Genomic DNA, 23,971 nt, shown 5'->3' on the forward strand with positions numbered 1-23,971 from the left:
CAAAGCAATCCTGAGAAAGAAAAGTGGAGCTGGAGGAATCAGGCTCCCTGACTTCAGACTATACTACAAAGGTACAGTAATCAAGACAATATGGTACTGGCACAGAAACAGAAATATAGATCAATGGAACAGGATAGAAAGCCTAGAGATAAACCCATGCACATATGGTCACCTTATTTTTGATACAGGAGGCAAGAATATACAATGGAGAAAAGACTGCCTCTTTAATAAGTGGTGCTGGGAAAACTGGACAGCTACATGTAAAAGAATGAAATCAGAACACTCCCTAACGCCGTACACAAAAATAAACTCAAAATGGATTAAAGACCTAAATGTAAGGCCAGACACTATAAAACTCTTAGAGGAAAACATAGGCAGAATACTCTATGACATAAATCACAGCAAGATCCTTTTGACCCACCTCCTAGAGAAATGGAAATAAAAACAAAAATAAACAAATGGGACCTAATGAAACTTAAATGCTTTTGCACAGCAAAGGAAACCATAAACAAGATGAAAAAACAACCCTCAGAATGGGAGAAAATATTTCAAATGAAGCAACTGACAAAGGATTAATCTCCAAAATTTACAAGCAGCTCATGCAACTCAATATCAAAAAAACAAACAACCCAATCCAAAAATGGGCAGAAGACCTAAATAGACATTTCTGCAAAGAAGATATACAGATTGCCAACAAACATATGAAAGGATGGTCCACATCACTAATCATTAGAGAAATGCAAATCAAAAGTACAGTGAGGTATATCACCTCACACCAGTCAGAATGGCCATCATCAAAAAATCTACAAACTATAAATTCTGGAGAGGGTGTGGAGAAAAGGAAACCCTCTTGCACTGTTGGAGGGAATGTAAATTTATACAGCCACTATGGAGAACAGTATGGAGGTTCCTTAAAAAACTAAAAATAGAACTACCATGCGACCCAGGAATCCCACTACTTGGCATTGCATATGCCCTGAGAAAACCATCATTCAAAAAGAGTCATGTACCACAATGTTCATTGTAGCTCTATTTACAATAGCCAGGACATGGAAGCAACCTAAGTGGCCACTGATGGATGAATGGATAAAGAAGATGTGGCTCATATATACAATGGAATATTACTCAGCCAAAAAAGAAACGAAATTGAGTTATTTGTAGTGAGGTGGTTGGATGTAGAGTCTGTCATACAGAGTGAAGTCAGAAAGAGAAAAACAAATACCGTATGCTAACACATATATATGGAATCTAAAAAAAAAAGAAAGAAAGAAAGAAAGAAAAAAACATGGTTATGAAAAACCTAGGGGCAGGACAGGAATAAAGACACAGATGTGGAGAATGGACTTGAGGACACGGGGAGGGGGAAGGGTAAGCTGGGTCGAAGTGAGAGAGTGGCAGGGACTTATATACACTACCAAATGTAAAACAGATAGCTAGTGGGAAGCAGCCGCATAGCACAGGGAGATCAGCTCAGTGCTTTGTGACCACCTAGGGGGTGGCATAGGGAGGGTGGTAGGGAGACTCAAGAGGGCGGCGATATAGGGATATATGTATATGTATAGCTGATTCACTTAGTTATAAAGCAGAAACTAACACACCATTGTAAAGCAATTATACTCTAATAAAGATGTTAAAAAAAAAAAGACCAAGAAAAGAATCAGGCATTTTCTTGGCTCTCTTTTGTGGCCTGATCAATTATTTTGCCCTGGACATGATGACTTAGGCTTAGAGTAAGTCTGCTAGTGACTAGAGTATCGACAAGTAGGGACTCCCATTTCTTCATCACTTGAAAGGGAGACTCTTGCTCTGTACTCATCTACGTGCGTCAATCAAAATCAATTTCAGACTTTCCAGCGCAGTCCACCACAGATGGAGCCACAAAAGGGCAAGAGTTTCTAGTTTCAATTGCTGAACCAAAGCAAGCTACATATCCCTCTTCTCTGGTTAAAAAAAAAAAAAAGAGGTTAATGAAGCAAAGCGATGTATAACTATGCCCCTATGCGCCAAAAGTGGATTTATAGATTAATTATTAAAAACTATAGTATCTTTTCCTATAGAAACAGTATTATTAATAATAGTCATTTTCCTATGCAAGCCTTTATGTAACTCTAAAGTACTCTGTGGATACCTACCTAATTGATATCCAGAATAAAGGGATATTCATATACATTTAATTACAGAACAAGGGATAAATGTTATTAAAACTAACCTTTAGACGTTTTACTGGAGGAAGAGATAAAACAGCATTTCTGTTTCTTAAATCAGATAAATATGAAGAAACTGTTGACTCTTTCATTTCTGACTTCTGTGCAACTCCATTTTTACCTATGAAAAGAAATTCTAGATTCTTTAAGTTAAACTTTATGTATTGTTCATATAAAGCCAAATTTCTTCAAAATTTCTAATCTAATATTTACTTTTTAAAAATGTTAACCACAAAAGAAAGAAAATTATTTGAGTTATAAGCTGCATAATATAAATATCATACGTAGATAACTAGGATATTATTACTATTCTTCAATGACCTTTCAATTTTTAAAACCTGAAATAAACTTGTTTTATGGAACTCACAGCAGTCATGTCCACATGTATGTTTATTTTTACAGTGATGTTTACATTCTCGGTTCCCAGGTTTTTTGCAGGCAGTCATTCCTAAATTAATATAAGAAAAGAAAGCCTATTTTCACTACATCTATTAATGTGACTAATTATAATTAATTTTTATCCAGCTCTGTCCTTTCTGGCAGTACAAAAAGATTATGATTTTCACACTCCCTCAAAAGTTAACCCCATTAATATGTATTTTTTAAAAGATATCCTGATAACAATCAGTCCCTGCCCACTATGGGGCCCATCCCAGCTTTTCACAAGGAGCACTGAATCACCTATAAGCTTCTCTTAACCTCCCTGATATAAATAGAACCAAATATCACTGAACATCAGTTAACTCCTGCTGAATGAGATAAGAGTGAGGGTGGAGTTTTGAAACTTTTTTTTCTACTTTATACTTAAGCCTGAAGAACCCAGAAAGAAGGAAATCTCATGGCATTCTGATGGTACCACTGACAGCAGCTAGTAGATAGGACACCATGCATATTTAATAAATGTTAGAAATAAGTGCTTTAGGGATATAAACAAATTTGCTATATGAATTCATAGAAAGGAGAGATTGCTTCCAGCTTGACCCCTCTAAGCTAGAATTAATATATCGAAATATATAATCTATTCTTCATTTATTATATTTAAGTAGGCTTTTTCTTGATTTTAACTCTCCGACTAATGTGGGAGAAGGGAGACATTTGAAGTGGTCCTTGAAGGACAGACAGGATCTGGACATGAGAAGGGGACCAGAGGAAGATGTTCCAGATAGAGAGCATAATATCCAAAGGCAGGCAACCACACACTATAGAAACAAATCAGTTTATTTTTGCTGGAGCACAGATTTTAAATGAATTAGAAATGTTGGAGGTAGTGAAGAGCTTTGAAAACCTTTGCAATCTTTCTTGGTCCTTTACTCTTCATTTTCAGTGTGTTGCTCAATCAACTTTTTCAAGGCATGGCACATCTAAACAATGACAATATACGTATAGCACCCAGGGGTAAATGAATAAGGCTGCTCACCATATGAGGCAACTGGTTAGATGCCTTGAAGGCTGAGCAGATCAATGTACTGGGTACTGAAAAAGTAATAAAATATCCCTGGCAGCTGGTAGCTGACAGCTGAACCATAGTGTTCCCAACTGAACATAAACAATTTCGGCAGAATATAAACAATATTCAGATAAGGCCACTCTATGATCGTAGTAGAAGACAGATAATAAGACTAGTGTGTAATTATTTCTGAAAGTAGAGACAAGGACTCTGAAGAACCATAAAAATAACTAAACATCTCCCTCTTCTGGCTAATATAAATGACTACTATTTTTTTTAATTCTCCCATCTCCAAGATAAGATATACCAAAATATCCAATATCCCACTTGCTGATAGCACCCAATCTAGAATTGACCTCTGCTTCTTCCAAACCCTTCTAAGAATCACCTGGCACAAGCTGAACTCCTATAATAGGCTCCTCGCAATTCCCTGAGATGACCCACAGTTCTGCAGGTGCTGTGCTCTCCTTTGCTGCAGCAAATTAAAAAATAACTAACTTTCCTCAAATACAGGTATGCTCCTAATGATCCTTGTCTGAAAGGTTTCAACGTTATACTTTACAAGGTATGTCACGGCTTACTGGCTGAGAAGTTTTGCCCCAGTTCATGATCTCTGTTTTCCTTGAATCCAGTCCTACCATGCTACAATTTATCTATATGCTGTTGCTTAATTAATCCTCCCAAAATTCAACGCTGATCAGATCATTTGCCCACTTAGAAACGTTAGTTACTTCCTGCTGCCAACTAAATTCCACATTTAAAGTCCTCCACAATGTAATTCTAGCCTCCGTTTTAACACCCATATTAACCCTCCAAAAAAATACATTCACTTGCCATTAGTGTTCAAATAGCCCCAAGCCTTTCTATGATTGTACCTTTGATATTACCTCTTGTCTTAGAAGACCCTTCTTTGTCTAACAGAAGCCTATCCATCAGCTTTCAAGACCAACTCAAATGGCACCTCTATCATGGAGATCTATACTGATCACCTAAATTGGAAGTGATTTCTCTCTCCTTCAAGCCCTTATGGCATTTTCTTTGCCCCTCTCACCTACTGTATGCTGCTTTATATTTAATGTATTTACATGAAAAACACAGTGGTGAAGTACAGGGCACCCTAAACTAGAGTAAGAAAACATGAGTTCTAATATGGATTGTTCTCTGTTAAAAACAACAACAACAACAACAGGAATTAAAAATAATACTACCTGTTTTGGACTTCCCTGATGGCGCAGTGGTTAAGAATCCGCCTGCCAAAGAAGGGGACATGGGTTCGAGACCTGGTCCAGGAAGATCTCACATGCCGCGGAGCAGCTAAGCCCGTGCGCCACAACTACTGAGCCCATGTGCTGCAACTACTGAAGCCTGTGCACCTAGAGCCCGTGCTCCGCAACAAGAGAAGCCACTGCAACGAGAAGCCTGCGCACCGCAACAAAGAGTAGCCTCCGCTCGCCCCAACTAGACAAAGCCCGGGCGCAGCAATGAAGACCCAAAGCAGCCAAAAATAAATAAATAAATAAATAAATTTATTTAAAAAAATAATACTACCTGTTTTGTTACCTCACAGAGGTAAAAAGATAAAATGAAATTATGTATGTGATAGCATTTTAAAATTAAGTAATAAACTAATACATTAGTGTATGTATTATCTCTACTATTACATTAATTAAAGATTATACAAGTAAATATAAAATTGTTCTGAGTGCTATGAAGGAGAGGGGCACAAAGCTATATAACAGGGGGAATGGCCCTGGTCAGGAATGTCTTGGAAGACTTTCCTAATGAAGTGATAATTGGACTGAGGACTGAAAAAAAATGGCGTTAACAAGGCAAAGGGGTAGGAGAAAGAAAGGGATAGCATATGAAAAAGCTTTAAAGAAGAGAAAGCATGGCACGTGGAGAAATTAAAAGAAGGTCAATGTGGCTGATGCTCAGAAAATGAGAGTGCATGAGATGAGACTACAGTGGTAGAAAGATCAGCCTATATTCCTAGGGAAACAGCTCCACCATGGCACCCTGGTGATTGCATGTCTCCACCTAGGCAAGGCTCAGTTAGTTACAGAATGCCCTCTGATCCTCCCTGGGACATGTCAAGATAGGCAGTCTGGGCTTCCCTGGTGGCGCAGTGGTTGGGAGTCCGCCTGCCGATGCAGGGGACACGGGTTTGTGCCCCGGTCCTGGAAGATCCCATATGCCGTGGAGCGGCTAGGCCCGTGAGCCATGGCTGTTGAGCCTGCGTGTCCGGAGCCTGTGCTCCGCAACGGGAGAGGCCACAACAGTGAGAGGCCCGCGTACCGCAAAAAAAAAAAAAAAAAAAAAAAAAAAAAGATAGGCAGTCTTGCGAGGAACTGTTAAGGCTATTTCTCATCTGCCTCCTTGCAGGAGGCTGCCTATCCTGCATAAGGCTGCCATGAGGCAGTTTCTCGTCTGTGTCCTGGTTCTAGTAAGGTACAGGACTTTCGACCTTGACCCTTTCAGGTACAGCTGTAGGCTATAAAGTTGCTTAGCTGCAGCCTAGAGTTGACTCCTCAAAAACAAAGCGACCCATTATTCTTGTCATCTGGTCCCTCCAGTTCAGTGTCATCCTCTGGGATTATAGATGCATGCAGCTGATACCATGCTGATCATGTTTTGCTGTCTGTGTAAGTAATAAACTGTCTAAATATATTTGAGTCTCTTGTGTCCTTACCAGTCAATCCTATGGAGGTGAGGCAAGACTACATAGCAGCTGGCACCCCACTGCTACTTAGGAACTGACTGACTAAGTGTTAGTATGGAAACTTGTAGTGGATGTTAACGATGTGGATCTTTTATTCTAGGAGCTATGGGGAGCCACTGAAGTGTTTTAACCAAAGAAGGGACAAAACTGAATTTGCATTTTGAAAAAAGCAATCTATGGAGTGTAGTATGGAGAACAGATTTGAGAGAGGACAGAGTAGATGCAAGAAAACTAGTTAAGAGGCTACTGTAGGAGAATGGATTTGAGAGAGGACGGAGCAGATAAACGAAAATTACAGTAACAGTCTAGAGTGGTAGTATTAGTAGATTCAAAGAGAATGGACTAATTTGAGAGATACATAGAAGGTAAAAATATTTTTAATGCAGAATCAAGTGGAGTGCTTTTTTTTCTTGAGCAACATATTATTTTCCCTGAAGTTTTACTGCCTTCCTTTTAGTCTAGCAATATCTACCTAAAGCTTCTTTAGTTCATTCAATATTTCAAAGATAAAGGCAACTATATGAAAGCACCTCACCCATTTACTCCCCCAATATATATCTCCTTTCTTGAGCCCTCCATCTTTCTCCCAATGCAATTTAGGCCTGTGCTATAGTTGTCATCCTGGAACTTCCTTTCATTAAGCTTCTGGGCTGAATCCACTATTGCTGGATTCTTTGACTTTTTCTTTATTGGTTAACTGCTTTGTTTGATTGTGCTCATCCTAGAACAACTGCCTGAGAAAGGATGTATGAGAGTTAAACTTTCTGAATCCTTGAATGTATTAAGATGTCTTTATTTTACTTTCACACTTAATTAATAGTTTTCCTGGGTATAGAACACGGGGTTGGAAATAATTTTCCCCCTGGATTTTTAAGTCCACTGTCTTCTACCATCCAGTGTTGCTGATAAAAACATTAAAACTACTTCAATTTTTGTTCCTTGGAAGCATTTATGATTTTCTCTCTATCCATGATGTTCTGAAACGTTGCTTCCTTTGTAGATCTTCTTTCATTCATCCTAACCAGCACTAAGTAAGCCTTTTTGATGCACAGATATATGTCTCACTTTATGTCTAGTGAATCTTCTCAAATTATTTATCCTGATTTGTTTGTTCTGTCTTTCTGGAACTTTTATTAGTCGGGTATCAGACTCCAGATTGCCCTCTTGTCTCATGTTTTCTGTCTCCTTGTCTTTTTGCTGTCATTCAGATTATACTGATTTTATTTTCTGGCCCGCCAGCTAAGCTATTTTTTTTTTCAAATCATAATTTTTACTTCCCTGTGCTCGCTCTTCTTCTTTAATTGTTCCTTTTTTTCACAGCATGCTACTCTGTTTTATGGTTTCAATTTAGCCTTTAATTTCTCTGATGTTACTGATTAGTTTATATTACATTTTATTATATCTCTAAATTATCCTGTTGTTCTTTCATCCACTTTCTGTTTACCTATTTTGGGTTTTCTTTCACATGTTCCAAATTTTCCTCAAATGTCTCTTCATCCTTGGTTGTCTGCCTATACAGCAGTCCTATTATATCTCCACAGATGAGAAAATTAATTCATAAAGAAGTTAAGTAACATGTTCAAAACTATGAAATAATAAGTAGCAAATTTGAGATTCTAATTCAGGTGGTCTAATTCCAGAGCCTGATCTCTCAACCACCCTGCTTTACTAGTTATACTAGCTGCCTTAGTTCTCCCCATATAATGCATTTAATTTACTTAGGGAAGGAATCTACTGTTTGTGGGTTGGGAAGAATAGGAGGAAACGCCTTGAAGGTTGTTGTTTTGAAGTAAGTGATAAGGAGTCACTTTGTCCCTTATCCAACAATTTCTAAATAGATGAACTTCTAAACATTACCACAAGATGGTGCACAATGACTATACACACATATGTTCCCAGTGGTGGAAACTAACTAGGATCTGGAAATCTAATTATAGAGATTCTGGGGACACCCCAAAATTTCAAGGCAGTGTTGGCAAGTCTTGCTAGGAATGAGAACTATATACAAGTTTGTTTACAGAATACTAGCATACGGCTATTACTACCTAAGTGACAAAAACTTCTACTATATTTCTGTTAGAAATGATACTTAGAAAATATGTGCTCCTCCACCCCAACTCCACTCCCTAAGTCTGAGAACTGTCTGAATTTGTCTTATTAACAAACACAAGCTTACAGAGATTGTCAATTGGAAAAATAAGGTTCTGAGAGAAAACTGACCTAAGCTGTACACTTAGGTATAAAATTAACAGATCCCATACTCCATCACTATCATAATCTGAAATGCATATATTTTCTTAGTTCTGTCACATAATATATTAATTTACATGTTTTTAAAGTTCCAGTTTCCAAGTATTTAAAGCAAAATAAATCATTAATGTGAACTAGAAATGTATTTGAAGTAAATACTTAAAATTACTTTAACAGGGTCGATAATGACCAGTGGGGTAAGGGTCAGTTGCTTAAAAAAAAAAAATCCAGAAAAAACAAATTAAAAATAGGAGGCATCCCTGACACAGCTTCACATCCTAACTATAAATTCAAATAATGTGGTCTGTGCATAAGCTACTGGAATTAATATTTTTAAAAGAATATTACTTTTTATTTTGCAGTTCCTGATATATGCTAATCATATTTATGCACTTTATGATTTTACTTTTTAAATGAGAAAGCAAATCTCCTTTCAATTTTTTTGTGAAATATTACACTATCATTTTGTTATTTATCAAGAAAAGGATAGCACTAATGAATTGGAGTCCTTGATTTTGCAATTTAATGCATGTATACACCAAAGAGTACAAAGAAAAGCAGACTGCCTTTTGACTAGTATTTAAATGTGCACACTTCCAAAGCACTAGGGCACTGGTTTCATCCTTGCATTCTTCAAGTACATTAAATTTTCACAGTCAAAATGGCATAGCAAATGAACTTATTAATGTCAAATCAATTTTCTTCAAAGTAAACAAAGCCCATACTTCTTATTGAGAATGCATTTAAAAGGATAAGAAGTTTAAATGCTAAAAATAAAAGTTAAAAAAAAAACTTTACAACTAAAAAGGTGTATTTTTCACATGGCCTAATCTTAAAAATAGCAAAAATATTTTTCCTAAAATTTTACAAAAATTTTATCTCTTGGACTATAACTGTGAGAAACAACTAAAAAAATTTTTTTGAAAGAGTTGTAGGAAGCATAAAAAATTTCTAATTATATTTGTACTCTAAGGTGCATACTTCTGTTTTTAAATATGGTCCTACAATTTGACAATATAAAATATTAAAATATTTGTTGAACCTACAAGTACATTTGGAAACAATCATTTAGCAACTATATTCTCTGAATTAAATATCAGTTTTTATCATTTAATAAAATGGTCTGACAAGAGGTCAGAAAAACTGAAATTTGTATTGTTTTGAAAAGGCTGTGGTCACAACCTTAGTAGGGTAAATCTATGACCCCTTCACTGTGTAAGTTACTGAGAAAGAAAACACAGATAGTGTATGTATGTTACGTATAAAGGTATAATTATACAACTTTATTTGGGGATACTTGAATTTGCATATAAGAACTGAATTATATAATCAGAATGTTCATAAGATTTGGGATGGTTTTATATATAATATATTATGTGAAGGGGGTATGTGTATAATAAAATATTTGCCTGATAGGAAGCATCTTTTATCTGTTTTCCACAGGGTTATGCTGAAAATGTGGGGGACTTTTGCTCTCATAAAAGTCTCATGCTAGTAGGAAGTATAGTAAACATCCTAATTTTCACTACAGTTGCAAGCAACAGAAACAATTCAAGCTATTTTAAAAAAAACCCATGTGGTGGGTGGTGGAAATGTATTACATGAACATAGCTATCTCACAGAATCCAAAAGCAGCAATGCAGCTAGGCATCACGAGGGACTGAAACCAAGAAATGAAGTCATCAGAACTTCAGCTCTGGCCTTTTCACCTTTGCTTCTTTCTATACCTCTGCTTTAGTCTTCTCTTACATGGTCCAGCTATCTTTGATTATTTCTGTACATAGTAAAGGATGGCCACCGACAGCTCTGATTTTATATTTTATATTCTCTTAGTGCAGTCCTAATTCTAAATTGTCTTTCTTAAACTGAGGTATTTCTTTTCTTCTAGGAATTTGGACTTTGAACTGAATGAAAGAAGGTCACCCTGGTTCCTGACAATTTTGCTGTCAGAAAAATAGTGGCCAGAACGGGGGTCCGAGGAGAATGCAGTACAAACAAGACAAACAACCTACTTTTGTGATGTGGCAGCCAGTTCTAAGAAAAAGGGAGTCATTGAAAGATAGGCAGAAACCTTCTTCCTTTTTTATATCTAAACATATACACCATGAGATTTCTAGTTTTCCTGTAGTGTGGTCTTTCATATCTTCTGCTACTGTATTACTAGATATTTGAGATTTCTAATGCTATTGTAAATGGTATTTTCAGAATTATGATTTCTATCATTTTTTTGCTGGTAAGTAGTAATACAACTGATGTTTAAATTTTTTAATTGAAATAGAATTCATACCACAAAGACCTTTTTAAAGTACATGATTCAGTGGGTTTTTAGTATATTTCCAAGGTCGTACAACCATCATACCTATCTAATTCCAGAACACTGTCATCACCACAGAAAGAAATCATGAACCCACTAGTAGTCACTCCTCATTTCTTCCTACCCCTTGCCCCTGGAATCACTAATCTACTTCCTGTCATTATGTATATGCTTATCCTAGACATTCACATAAATGGAATCATACAATATCTGATCTTTTGTGACTGGCTTCTCTCATTAGCATAATGTTTTCAAGGTTCATCCATGTTGTAGCATGTATCAGTAGTTTATTCCTCTTTATGGCTGAATAATATTCCATTGAATGAATATACCACATTTTACTTATCTATTAGTTGATGGATATTTGGGTTGTTTCTACTTTTTGGCTGTTATGAATAATGCTGCTATAAACATTCATGTACAAGTTTTTGTATGAATATTTTTCAATTTGTTTGGATATATACCTAGAGGAGGAATTCCTGGGTAATTCTATGTTTAACTTCTTGAGGAACTGACAAAATGTTTTCCAAAGCAGCTGCACAATTTCATATCCCCACTACCAAAGCATGAGGGTTTCAATTTCTCTGCATCTTTGCCAACACTTGTTACTGTCCATCTTTTTTATTAAAGCCATCCTACTGGGTGATACCACACTGTGGTTTTGATTTGAATTTCTGTATTGATTAATGATGTTGGACATCTTTTCATGTTGCATATTGGCCATTTGTAGCTCTTCTTTGAAAAATGTCTACTTAAATTCTTTGACCAGTTTTAATTGGGTTATTTGTGTTTTTATTGTTAAGTTGTAAGATTTCTTTATATATACTAGATTCTAGTCCTTTATCAGATATATGATTTGCAAATATTTTCTCATCTTGTGGGTTGTCTTTCACTTTCTTGATAGTGTCAGTTGAAGCACAAAAATTTTTAACCTTGATAAAGTCCAATTCATCTGTTTTTCTTTCTTTGGTTGCTTGAGCTTCAGATGTCATATCTAATAAACTACTGCCTAATCCAATGTCAAGAAAATATACACCCATGTGTTCTTCTAAGAGTTTTACAGTTTTAATTCTTATCTTTAGGCCATTGATCCATTTTGAGAAAATTTTTATATATAGTATGAAGTAGAGGTTCAAACTAATTCAACTGGCTATCCAGATGCCCAGACCTATTTGTTGAAATACTATCCTTTCCCCACTGAATTGTTTTGGCATCTTTGTTCAAAATCAATTGGCCATAGATGTATGGATTTATTTCTGTATTTTCAATTATATTCTATTGATCTATATGTCTATTATTATGCCAGCACTACACTGCCTTGATTACTGTAGTTTTATAGTAAGTTTTGAAATCAGGAATTGTGAGTCTCCATGTTTGTTCTTTTTTTAAAAGATTGATTTGGCTATTTTGAGTCCCTTACATTTGCATATGAATTTTAGAATCAGCTTGTGAATTTCTGCCAAAAAAAAAAAAAAGCTGGAATTTTGACAGGGACTGTATTGAATCTGTGAATTAATTTGGGAAATGTTGCCACCTTAATGATATTCAGACTTCCAATCCATGAACATGGCATATCTTTCCATTTATTTAGGTCTTTTTAATTTCTTACAATGGTGTTTTGAAGTTTGCAGTGTTCACATCTTGCACTTATTTTGTTAAATTTATTATTTTATTCTTTTTTGATGTTATTGTACAATTTTTAATATTGACTCTTTATCCAGTGATGTTTCTAAATTTATATATTAATTCTAATAGTGTGTCCAGTCTTTTATATTTTCTAGGTACATAATCATGTTGCTTTCAAGTAATGACAGTTTATTTCTTTCTTCCTAATCCTTATCCCTTATATTTCTTTTTCTATATAATTGTACTGACTAGGACTTCTAGCACAATGTCGAAAAGAAGTATTGAATAGTAAGAGAGAACATTCATCATTCTCCGTTTAAACAGGAAAGTTTAAAAATATTTCACTATTGTGTATGACATTTGCTATATATTTTTAATGAAAAATTAACATTGAATTTTTGTCAAAGTTTTTTTGACATCTATCAAGAGGATCACATGTTTTTTTCCTTTTTTTTCTTTGCCCTGTTAATGTAAGGATTATATTGATCCATTTTTAAATGCTAAGGCTCTCTTGCATGTATGGAATAAGCCATACTTAATTGTGCTGTATTATGCTTTTTAAATATGTGGCTGGATTCCACTCGCCAATATTTTGTTAAGAACATTTGGATTTATATTCATGAATAGACTGATGAATAATTTCTCTTTCTTTTAATGTCCTTGTCAGGACTTGAAATCAAAGTCATGCTGGCCTTCAAAAAAATTAAAACATTAGAAAATATTCTTTCTTTTTTACTGGAAAAGTTTGGGTAAGTTTGATGTTATTTCTTCCTAAATATTTGGGAAATTTTACCAATGAAGTTATCCAAGCCTCAGCATTTCTTTATGGAAAGATTTTTTTTTAATTGCTTCAAATTCATTATTAGTGTTAAGACTACTCAGATTTTCTATTTCTTCTGTCAGTTTTGGTAAGATTTCTCCTCAAGGTTTTTGTTCCTTTTTACCCAAATTATGTCAAATTTATTGGTATGAAGTTATTCATAATATCTTGTTGGGGTCTTTTTTATGCCTGTAGGATCTGTAATGATATCACCTTTTTCATTCTTGATATATTTTTTAATTGATTTATTTATTTTATTTAGTTTTGGCTGCACTGGGTCTTCATTGCTGCACGCAGGCCCCCTCCAGCTGTGGCAAGCGGGGGCCACTCCTCACTGCAGTGCGCAGGCCTCTCACTGCAGTGGGCTCTCCCCTTGCAGAGCACGGGCTCCAGGCACGCAGGCTTCAGTAGTTGTGGCATGCGGCTCAGCAGTTGTGGCTCACAGGCTCTAGAGCGCAGGCTCAGCAGTTGTGGCACATGGGCCCAGTTGCTCTGCGGCATGGGGGATCCTCCCGGACCACAGCCTGAACCCATGTTCCCTGATTGGCAGGCGGATTCTTAACCACTGTGCCACCAGGGAAGTCTGATATTGTTAATTCATATTTTATCTCTTCTTTATCAGTCTTGGTAGGGACTTCTTAAATTTATTCATCTTTCAAAGAACCAAATCCAATAAATTTGGCTGATAAATTTAGTAATAATTAATTCCTTCAGTTATTTTTTTTCTCAAAATGTCTCGATTTCACTTTCATTTTTGAAGGATATTTTTCACTGCACATGGAAATCTAGGCTGGCAACATTCTGAAGCTATTATTCCATTATCTTCTGGTTTCCATCATCACTGCTGAGAAGTTAGCTGTCAGTTTCACTGTTGCCCTTTGAGGGTAGTGTGTAGTTTTTCTGTGTTTGCTTTTTAAGATTTTCAGCAGTTCTGCTATACTGTGCCCCAGTGTGGTTTTCTATGTATTTGTCTCTGCTTGGGTTTGCTGAAATTCTGAACTCTGTGAGTTGATGTCTTTCATTATTTTGGAATGTTCTCAGCCATTGTCTCTTTAAATATTGCATTTGTCCCATTCTCTCTCTACCATGCTTCTCAGACTTTATGCATATGTTAGCACTTTGAGTATTATGCTCTTTTCTGTTCTTTCTGTTCTCTTATCTCTGGGCTTCCATTTAGATATTTTCTATTGATATGTCTAACAGTTCACAAATCTTGTGTTTGGCCATATCCAATCTATTATTAAACCTACCCAAAGAGTTCTTCACTTCAGATATTTTATTTTTCAGTTCTAGGAAGTTCACTTAAATCTCTGTATGGATTCCAATTTTCTGGTTAAAATTTCCAACATTTCATTCATTTTGTCTTTTTTCCCCTCCATTTTCTTGAAAATATTAATCATAGTTGTTTTACAATCTTTAAATGCCAACTCCACCATTTGACTCATCCACAGAGTTGCTTCATTTTCCTATATAGTTATAATTATGAGTCATATGGTCCTTCCTCTTTGCAGGTCTCATAATTTTTTATTGTATGGCAGACATTATATCTACAGATTCCAGATTATGTTATATTCCACCAGAGAGGGTTGCTTTTTTTCTCTGTCAGGCAAACATGGTGAGTAGCTGATCATATAAAACCCTTTTTAAGGCATGGCTTACCCAGCCTTTTAATTAAGAGCCTAAGGATCCTTGACTCCTCAGCCCTGGAATGGCTCTCCCTCTCTGGAATTTTAGTCACTTTAGTTTGCTTTCATAGATGTCCAAAAAATTGTAATTTTTATAACTTCTGTAGGCTTTTATAATTGCTGCTATCAGAGCATTGGCCTGCCCCAAATTACTGCATCTTACCCAGAAGTGGAAGCTCCTCTGAATTCTTTAAAGAGGAGGATGAGTGCTCCTCAGTTCACAGAGTAGTTCTGTATGTCCTCTTTTGCCATCATTCACTGCAATTACTGTTTATGTCCTCTTTTGCCATCATTCACTGCAATTACTGTTTATTATAACTACCTATACTATTCAGAGAACATGACTGTTTAGATTACTTTGGTAGGTAGCTGCTGCTCTAACATTCCCCAGTACCTGTTAATTGCTCCCTTTACTGGGTCTTTCACAAAGCAATGAAAATAGAACCAAGTGAATAAGGAAGAGCTGTATGGTAGACTGCTTATGCCTCAAGTATTAACAACATTTAGTGTTTGTTTTGTAGATTTGGCTATGGAACAATGCAAATGTTTTACATTACTATCAATCAGAATTAATTCTTAAAAACTATTCTAACAACAGAAAATAAAATAAATAAAAATAGTACATTTGTAGCCAGTTGGTGGGATACCCACACAAAGAAGATATATTCCAAGCGATGTTAAAACACAGTAATTTGAGGGCTTCCCTGGTGGCACAGTGGTTGAGAGTCCGCCTGCCGATGCAGGGGACACGGCAACGGGTTCGTGCCCTGGTCCGGGAAGATCCCACAGGCCAGGGAGCGGCTAGGCCCGTGAGCCATGGCCGCTGAGCCTGCGTGTCCAGAGCCTGTGCTCTGCAACAGGAGAGGCCACAGCAGTGAGAGGCCCGCGTACCGCAAAAAAAACAAAAACAAAAACAAAAAAACACAGTAATTTGGTTACACATGCCTAGTGAGATATAGTCTAAGAATAAAAATATTTACCGTAAAAACCTTAAAGTATTTTTAATAATGACATTAAGAGTGCACTTTGGGGAATGCCCTGGCAGCCCAGTGGTTAGGATTCTGTGCTTCCACAGCAGGGGGCATGGGTTCGATTCCTGGTCAGAGAACTAAGATCCCACAAGCTGTACAGTGTGACCAAAAAAAAAAAAAAAGTGCACTTTGGTGTTGTTATCCTGAGATTTTGTTGTGTGTATAATGTAGAATAAAGAAAATTAGTGGGGAGACCTTCAAGATGGCAGAGGAGTAAGACATGGAGATCACCTTCCTCCCCACAAATACATCAGAAATACAACTACATGTGGAAAAACTCCTACAGAACATCTATTGAACACCGGCAGAATCTCCAACGCCCAAAGGGCAAGAAACTCCCCATGTACCTGGCCGTGTGGTGGACAGGGTCTTGGTGCTCCAGCTGGGTGTCAGGCCTGTGCCTCTGAGGAGGGAGAGCCAAGTTCAGGACTTTGATCCACCAGAGACTTCCCGGCTCCATGTAACATCAAATGGCGAAAGCTCTCCATCTCAATGCTAAGACGTAGCTCCAATCAACAACCAGCAATCTACAGTGCTGGACACCCTATGCCAAACAACTAGCAAGACAGGAACACAACCCTATCAATTAGCAGAGAGGCTGCCTAAAATAATAATAAGCTCACAAACACCCTAAAACACACCACTGGACGCGGTCCTGCCCACCAGAAAGACAAGATCCAGCCTCAGCCACCAGAACACAGGCACTAGTCCCCTTCACCAGGAAGCCAGCACAACCCACTGAAACAACCTAAGCCACTGGGGGCAGACACCAAAAACAATGGGAACTACAAACCTGCAGCCTGCAAAAAGGAGACCACAAACACAGTAAGTTAAGCAAAATGAGAAGACAGAGAAACACACAGCAGATGAAGGAGCAAGGTAAAAATGCACCAGACCAAACAAGTGAAGAGGAAATAGGCAGTCTACCTGAAAAAGAATTCACAGTAATGATAGTAAAGATGATTCAAAATCTTGGAAATAGAATGGAGAAAATAACAAAGATCTAGAAGAACTGAAGAGCAAACAAACAATGATGAACAGCACAATAAATGAAATAAAAAATTCTCTAGAAGGAATCTATAGCAGAATAATGGAGGCAGAAGAACGGATAAGTGACATGGAAGATAAAATAGTGGAAATCACTACTGCAGAGCAAAATAAAGGAAAAACAATGAAAAGAATTGAGGACAGTCTCAGAGACCATGGGGACAACATTAAACGCACCAACATTCGAATTACATGGTCCCAGAAGAAGAAGAGAAAAGGAAAGGGACCAAGAAAATATTTGAAGAGGTTATAGTTGAAAAATTCCCTAATGTGGGAAAGGAAATAGTCAACTAAGTCCAGACAGTGCAGAGAGTCCCATAGAGGATAAATCCAAGGAGAAACACACCAAGACACATATTAATCAAACTATCAAAAATTAAATACAAAGAACAAATATTAAAAGCAGCAAGGGAAAAACAACAAATAACATACAAGGGAATACCCATACGCTTAAGAGCTAAACTTTCAGCAGAAACTCTGCAAGCCAGAAGGGAGTAACAAGACATATTTAAAGTGATGAAAGGGAAAAACCTACAACCAAGATTACTCTACCCAGCAAAGAACTCATTCAGATTTGACGGAGAAATTAAAAGCTTTACAGACAAGCAAAAGCTGAGAGAATTCAGCACCACCAAACCAGCTTTACAACAAATGCTAAAGGAACTTCTCTAGGTTGGAAACACAAGAGAAGGAAAAGACCTACAATAAGAAACAAACCCAAAACAAATGGTAACAGGAACATACATATTGATAATTACCTTAAATGTAAATGGATTAAATGCTCCAACCAAAAGATACAGACTAACTGAATAGATACAAAAACAAGACCCATATATATGCGGTCTACAAGAGACCCACTTCAGACCTAGGGATACATACAGACTGAAAGTAAGGGGATGGAAAAAGGTATTCCATGTAAATGGAAATCAAAAGAGAGCTGTAGTAGCAATTCTCATATCAGACAAAATAGACTTTAAAATAAAGACTATTACAAGAGACAAAGAAGGACACTACATAATGATCAAGGGATCAATCCAAGAAGAAGATATAACAGTTGTAAATATTTATGCACCCAACATTGAAGCACCTCAATACATAAGGAAAATGCTAACAGCCATAAAAGGGGAAATCGACAGTAACACAATCATACTAGGAGACTTTAACACTCCATTTTCACCAATGGACAGATCATCCAAAATGAAAATAAACAAGGAAACACAAGCTTTAAATGATACATTAAACAGGATGAACTAAATTGATATTTATAGGACATTCCATCCAAAAACAACAGAATACATTTTCTTCTCAAATGCTCATGGAACATTCTCCAGGATAGATCATATCTTGGGTCACAAATCAAGCCTTGGTAAAGTTAAGAAAATTGAAATCATACCAAGTATCTTTTCCGACCACAATGCTATGAGACTAGATATCAACTACAGGAAAAAATCAATAAAAAATAGAAACACAGGGGCTTCCCTGGTGGCGCAGTGGTTGAGAGTCCGCCTGCCGATGCAGGGGACACGGGTTCGTGCCCCGGTCTGGGAAGATCCCACATGCCGCAGAGCGACTAGGCCCGTGAGCCATGGCCACTGAGCCTGTGCTCCGGAGCCTGTGCTCTGCAAGGGGAGAGGCCACAACAGTGAGAGGCCCGCCTACCGCAAAAAAAAATAAAAATAAAAATAAAAACATGTTAAAAAAAAAAAAATAGAAACACATGGAGGCTAAACAATACGCTACTTAATAACCAAGAGACCACTGAGGAAATCAAAAAATACCTACAAACAAATGACAATGAAAACATGACAGCCCAAAACCTATGGGATGCAGCAAAAGCCATTCTAAGAAGGAAGTTTATAGCAATACAATCCTACCTCAGGAAACAAGAAATAACTCAAATAAACAACCTAATCTTACAGGTAAAGCAATTAGAGGAAGAAGAACAAAAAAAAAAAATCCCTAAGTGGGCAGGAGGAAAGAAATCATAAAGACCAGATCAGAAATAAATGAAAAAGAAATGAAGGAAACAATAGCAAAGATCAATAAAACTAAAAGCTGGTTCTTTGAGAAGATAAACAAAATTGATAAACCATTAGCCAGATTCATCAAGGAAAAAAAAGGGAGAACACTCAAATCAATAGAACCAGAAATGAAAAAGGAGAAGTAACAACTGACACTGCAGAAATACAAAGGATCAAGGGAGATTACTACAAGCAACTATATGCCAATAAAATGGACAAACTGGAAAACATGGACAAATTCTTAGAAAAGCACAACCTTCCAAGACTGACCCAGGAAGAAATAGAAAATATAAACAGACGAATCACAAGCACTAAAATTGGGACTGTGATTAAAAATATTCCAACAGGGCTTCCCTGGTGGTGCAGTGGTTGAGAGTCTGCCTGCCGATGCAGGGGACACGGGTTCGTGCCCCGGTCTGGGAAGATCCCATATGCCATGGAGTGGCTGGGCCCGTAAGCCATGGCCGCTAAGCCTGTGCATCCAGAGCCTGTGCTCCGTAACGGGAGAGGCCACAACAGTGAGAGGCCAGCATAACGCAAAAAAAAAAAAAATTCCAACAAACAAAAGCTCAGGACCAGATGGCTTCACAGGAGAATTCTATCAAACATTTAGAGAAGAGTTATCACCTATCCTTCTCAAACTCTTCCAAAATATAGCAGAGGGAGGAACACTCCCAAACTCATTCTACAAGGCCACCATTACCCTGATACCAAAACCAGACAAAGATGTCACAAAGAAAGAAAACTACAGGCCAATATCACTGATGAACATAGGTGCAAAAATCCTCAACAAAATACTAGCAAACAGAATCCAACGGCACATTAAAAGGATCATACACCATGATCAAGTGGGTTTACCCCAGGAATGCAAGGATTCTTTAATATATGCAAATCAATCAATGGGATAAACCATATTAATAAATTGAAGGAGAAAACCATATGATCATCTCAATAGATGCAGAAAAAGCTTTTCACAAAATTCAACACCCATTTATGATAAAACCCTCGAGAAAGTAGGCATAGAGGGAACTCACCTACACATAATGAAGGCCATATACGACAAACCCACAGACAACATTGTTCTCAATGTTGAAAAACTGAAACCATTTCCTCTAAGATCAGGAACAAGACAAGGTTGTACACTCTCACCACTATTATTCAACATAGATTTGGAAGTTTTAGCGACAGCAATCAGAGAAGAAAAAGAAATAAAAGGAATCCAAATTGGAAAAGAATAAGTAAAGCTGTCACTGTTTGCAGATGACATGATACTATACATAGAGAATCTTAAAGATGCTACCAGAAAACTACTAGAGCTAATCAATGAATTTGGTAAAGTAGCAGGATACAAAATTAATGTACAGAAATCTCTTGCATTCCTATACACTAATGATGAAAAATCTGAAAGAGAAATTAAGGAAACGCTCTCATTTACCATTGCAACAAAAAGAATAAAATACCTAGGAATAAACCTACCTAGGGAGACAAAAGACCTGTATGCAGAAAACTATAAGACACTGATAAAATAAATTAAAGATGATACAAACAGATGGAGAGATACACCATGTTCTGGGATTGGAAGAATCAACATTGTGAAAATGACTCTACTACCCAAAGCAATCTACAGATTCAATGCAATCCCTATCAAACTACCACTGGCATTTTTCACAGAACTAGAACCAAAAATTTCACAATTTGTATGGAAACACAAAAGACTCCAAATAGCCAAAGCAATCTTGAGAAAGAAAAACGGAGCTGGAGGAATCAAGCTCCCTGACTTCAGACTATACTACAAAGGTACAGTAATCAAGACAATATGGTACTGGCACAGAAACAGAAATATAGATCAATGGAACAGGATAGAAAGCCGAGAGATAAACCCACGCACATATGTTTACCTCATTTTTGATAAAGGAGGCAAGAATATACAGTGGAGAAAAGACAGCCTCTTCAATAAGTGGTGCTGGGAAAACTGGACCGCTACATGTAAAAGGATGAAATTAAAACACTCCCTAACACGATACACAAAAATAAACTCAAAATGGATTAAAAACCTAAATGTAAGACCTGACACTATAAAACTCTTAGAGGAAAACATAGGCAGAACACTCTATGACATAAATCACAGCAAGACCCTTTTTGACCCACCTCCTAGAAAAATGGAAATAAAAACAAAAATAAACAAATGGGACCTAATGAAACTTGAAAGCTTTTGCACAGCAAAGGAAACCATAAACAAGACGAAAAGACAACCCTCAGAATGGGAGAAAATATTTCCAAATGAAGCAACTGTCAAAAGACTAATATCCAAAGTTTACAAGCAGCTCATGCAGCTCAATGTCAAAAAAACAAACAACCCAATCCAAAAATGGGCAGAAGACCTAAATAGACATTTCTCCAAAGAAGATGTACAGATTGCCAACAAACACATGAAAGGATGCTCCACATCACTTATCATTAGAGAAATGCAAATCAAAACTGCAATGAGGTGTCACCTCACCCCAGTCAGAATGGCCATCATCAAAAAATAAATGCTGGAGAGGGTGTGGAGAAAATGGAACCCTCTTGCACTGTTGGTGGGAATGTAAAGTGAAACAGTCACTATGGAGAACAGTATAGAGGTTCCTTAAAAAACTAAAAATAGAAATACCATATGACCCAGGAATCCCACTACTGGGCATATACCCTGAGAAAACCATAATTCAAGAACAGTCATGTACCACAATGTTCATTGCAGCTCTATTTAGAATATTCAGGACATGGAAGCAACCTAAATGTCCATCGACAGATGAATGGATTAAGAAGATATGGCACATATATACAATGGAATATTACTCAGCCATAAAAAGAAATGAAATTGATTTATTTGTAGTGAGGTGGATGGACCTAGAGACTGTCATACATAGTGAAGTAAGTCAGAAAGAGAAAAATAAATGCCATACGCTGACACATATATATGGAATCTAAAAAAAAAAAAAAAAGGTTCTGAAGAACCTAGGGTCAGGATAGGAATAAAGACACAGACGTAGAGAATGGACTTGAGGACATGGGGAGTGGGAATGGTAAGCTGGGACAAAGTGAGAGAGTGACATGTACTTATACATACTACCAAATGTTATATAGATAGCTAGTGGGAAGCAGCCACATAGCACAGGGAGATCAGCTCGGTGCTTTTTGACCACCTAGAGGGGTGTGATAGGGAGGGTGGAGGGAGATGCAAGAGGGAAGAGATATGGGGATATATGTATATGTATAGCTGACTCACTTTGTTATAAAGCAGAAACTAACACACCATTGTAAAGCAACTATACTCCAATAAAGATGTTAAAAAAAAGGAAATTAGTGACATTCTATCATTTTTGGAGTTATTGCGAAACAAATCTCTCAGCATGGCAGAAAGGAAATACAGATTATTGAGTACAGATCATTGAGTTTAAGGATAAGTGCTATAGCCCTGAATTTGATTTGGGCATTAACTATGAATCAATTATGTATTTTATCTTTAAAAAGAAAAAAATCACGTATTTCCTAAATCTGTGCATGGAAAAGGCAAGAGATAATAATCAGTCAATGGCAATGAGCTCTTCAAGCACACAGAAAACTATTTATCATGAAAAGAAAACCAGATATCTTTGGAGAAAAGGCTTATTACATGTCTAGGTCTGGAATTATAAAAGGTAAGCCTAGAATATCATATCACCTCACACAGCAAGGAAGCTGTCAAGACTACTAGGGACATAGCAAAAGGATTCAGGAGCCAATCTGGTATATCTAGATGGTATCAAGATGATATATCTACAACATTTATGAGTAATCAGCAGTTTGAACATTAACTCAATATTGGATAATTATTAGTTACTATTAGCTTTTTATGTCTAAGAGTAATGCAGTATTTTTTTTCTTAAATCCTTACCATTTACAAATATATACTGAAACATTTACGGAGGAAATAATATGATATCTGATTTTCTTCAAAAAATACAAGGGGAAATCTAAACAGAGGTATAGATGAAACTATATTAGCCCTGAGTTGATAATTGTTTAAGGTGGGTGATTAGTACATGAAGGTTCAATATACACTTCTTTCTACTTTCGTCTTTGTTTGAATGTCCCATAATAAAAAAAATGTGTTTGTCACCTGCTTTGCCTTTTCAAATCCGTTAATTCTTGTACATCACTTGCTCTCCCCCTGACACGGCCATAAGAATGGAGTGGGTATGAAAAGGGGGAAATGTATACAAAAAACAAGTCAAATAATTCTTTGCTCCAAAAATCACCCCAATTTTGACAAATATCAACACTAAGAATTCCTACTGTACATTATTAATGCAATTATTAGAAAGTCTAAACATCTAATTCCACAGTATCCACAATCTGAATGAAGCAGTACTATACTGATGATACTACCCTCAGCCATATCTTTGCTTTAATGCAAAACAGGACTAAATACAGCTATTTACCTTTACTGGGCCCTGCTATTGAGTGTTTAAAATGGGACATCTCTGTTTCTGTTTTTTTTCGCATAATTATTTGATTTCCAAATCTCTTGGGTCCTAAGTAAAACACTGTAAATTTCTGCTGTATATCAAGTCCAACTGAAAAAAGGAAAAAAAAAGCATACAAATGCTTATTTAAGTCATATAAATCCACACATGAGACCATTTATTTGTTTTTATACCTGTTATATTTCGTACCTTTTTGAACTGGAAAGTCTACCAAGTCCAGGAAATAAAAATGTTTTAAAGATACTTTAAAAAGTATAACAAATGAAAATTTATGCATCTGTCATAAAAATAAAAATCAATGT

At 36.6% G+C, this 23,971-nt stretch overlaps 1 protein-coding gene across 1 annotated transcript in view; it reads right to left on the minus strand.

The window, feature by feature from the left end:
- The window catches only part of HFM1 (helicase for meiosis 1), a gene marked incomplete at both ends in the record, with an annotated part of 130,655 nt that overhangs the window by 26,082 nt on the left and 80,602 nt on the right, over positions 1-23,971 (minus strand). Inside the window, 3 exons of the mRNA XM_079696572.1 lie at positions 2,210-2,325; positions 2,572-2,652; positions 23,625-23,759. Coding sequence (XP_079552698.1) covers positions 2,210-2,325; positions 2,572-2,652; positions 23,625-23,759 — 332 coding nt within the window. The remainder of the gene's footprint in view (positions 1-2,209; positions 2,326-2,571; positions 2,653-23,624; positions 23,760-23,971) is intronic.

The sequence above is a fragment of the Hyperoodon ampullatus genome (genome assembly GCF_949752795.1).
Source record: "Hyperoodon ampullatus genome assembly, chromosome: 2".
Classification (NCBI taxonomy): domain Eukaryota; kingdom Metazoa; phylum Chordata; class Mammalia; order Artiodactyla; family Ziphiidae; genus Hyperoodon; species Hyperoodon ampullatus.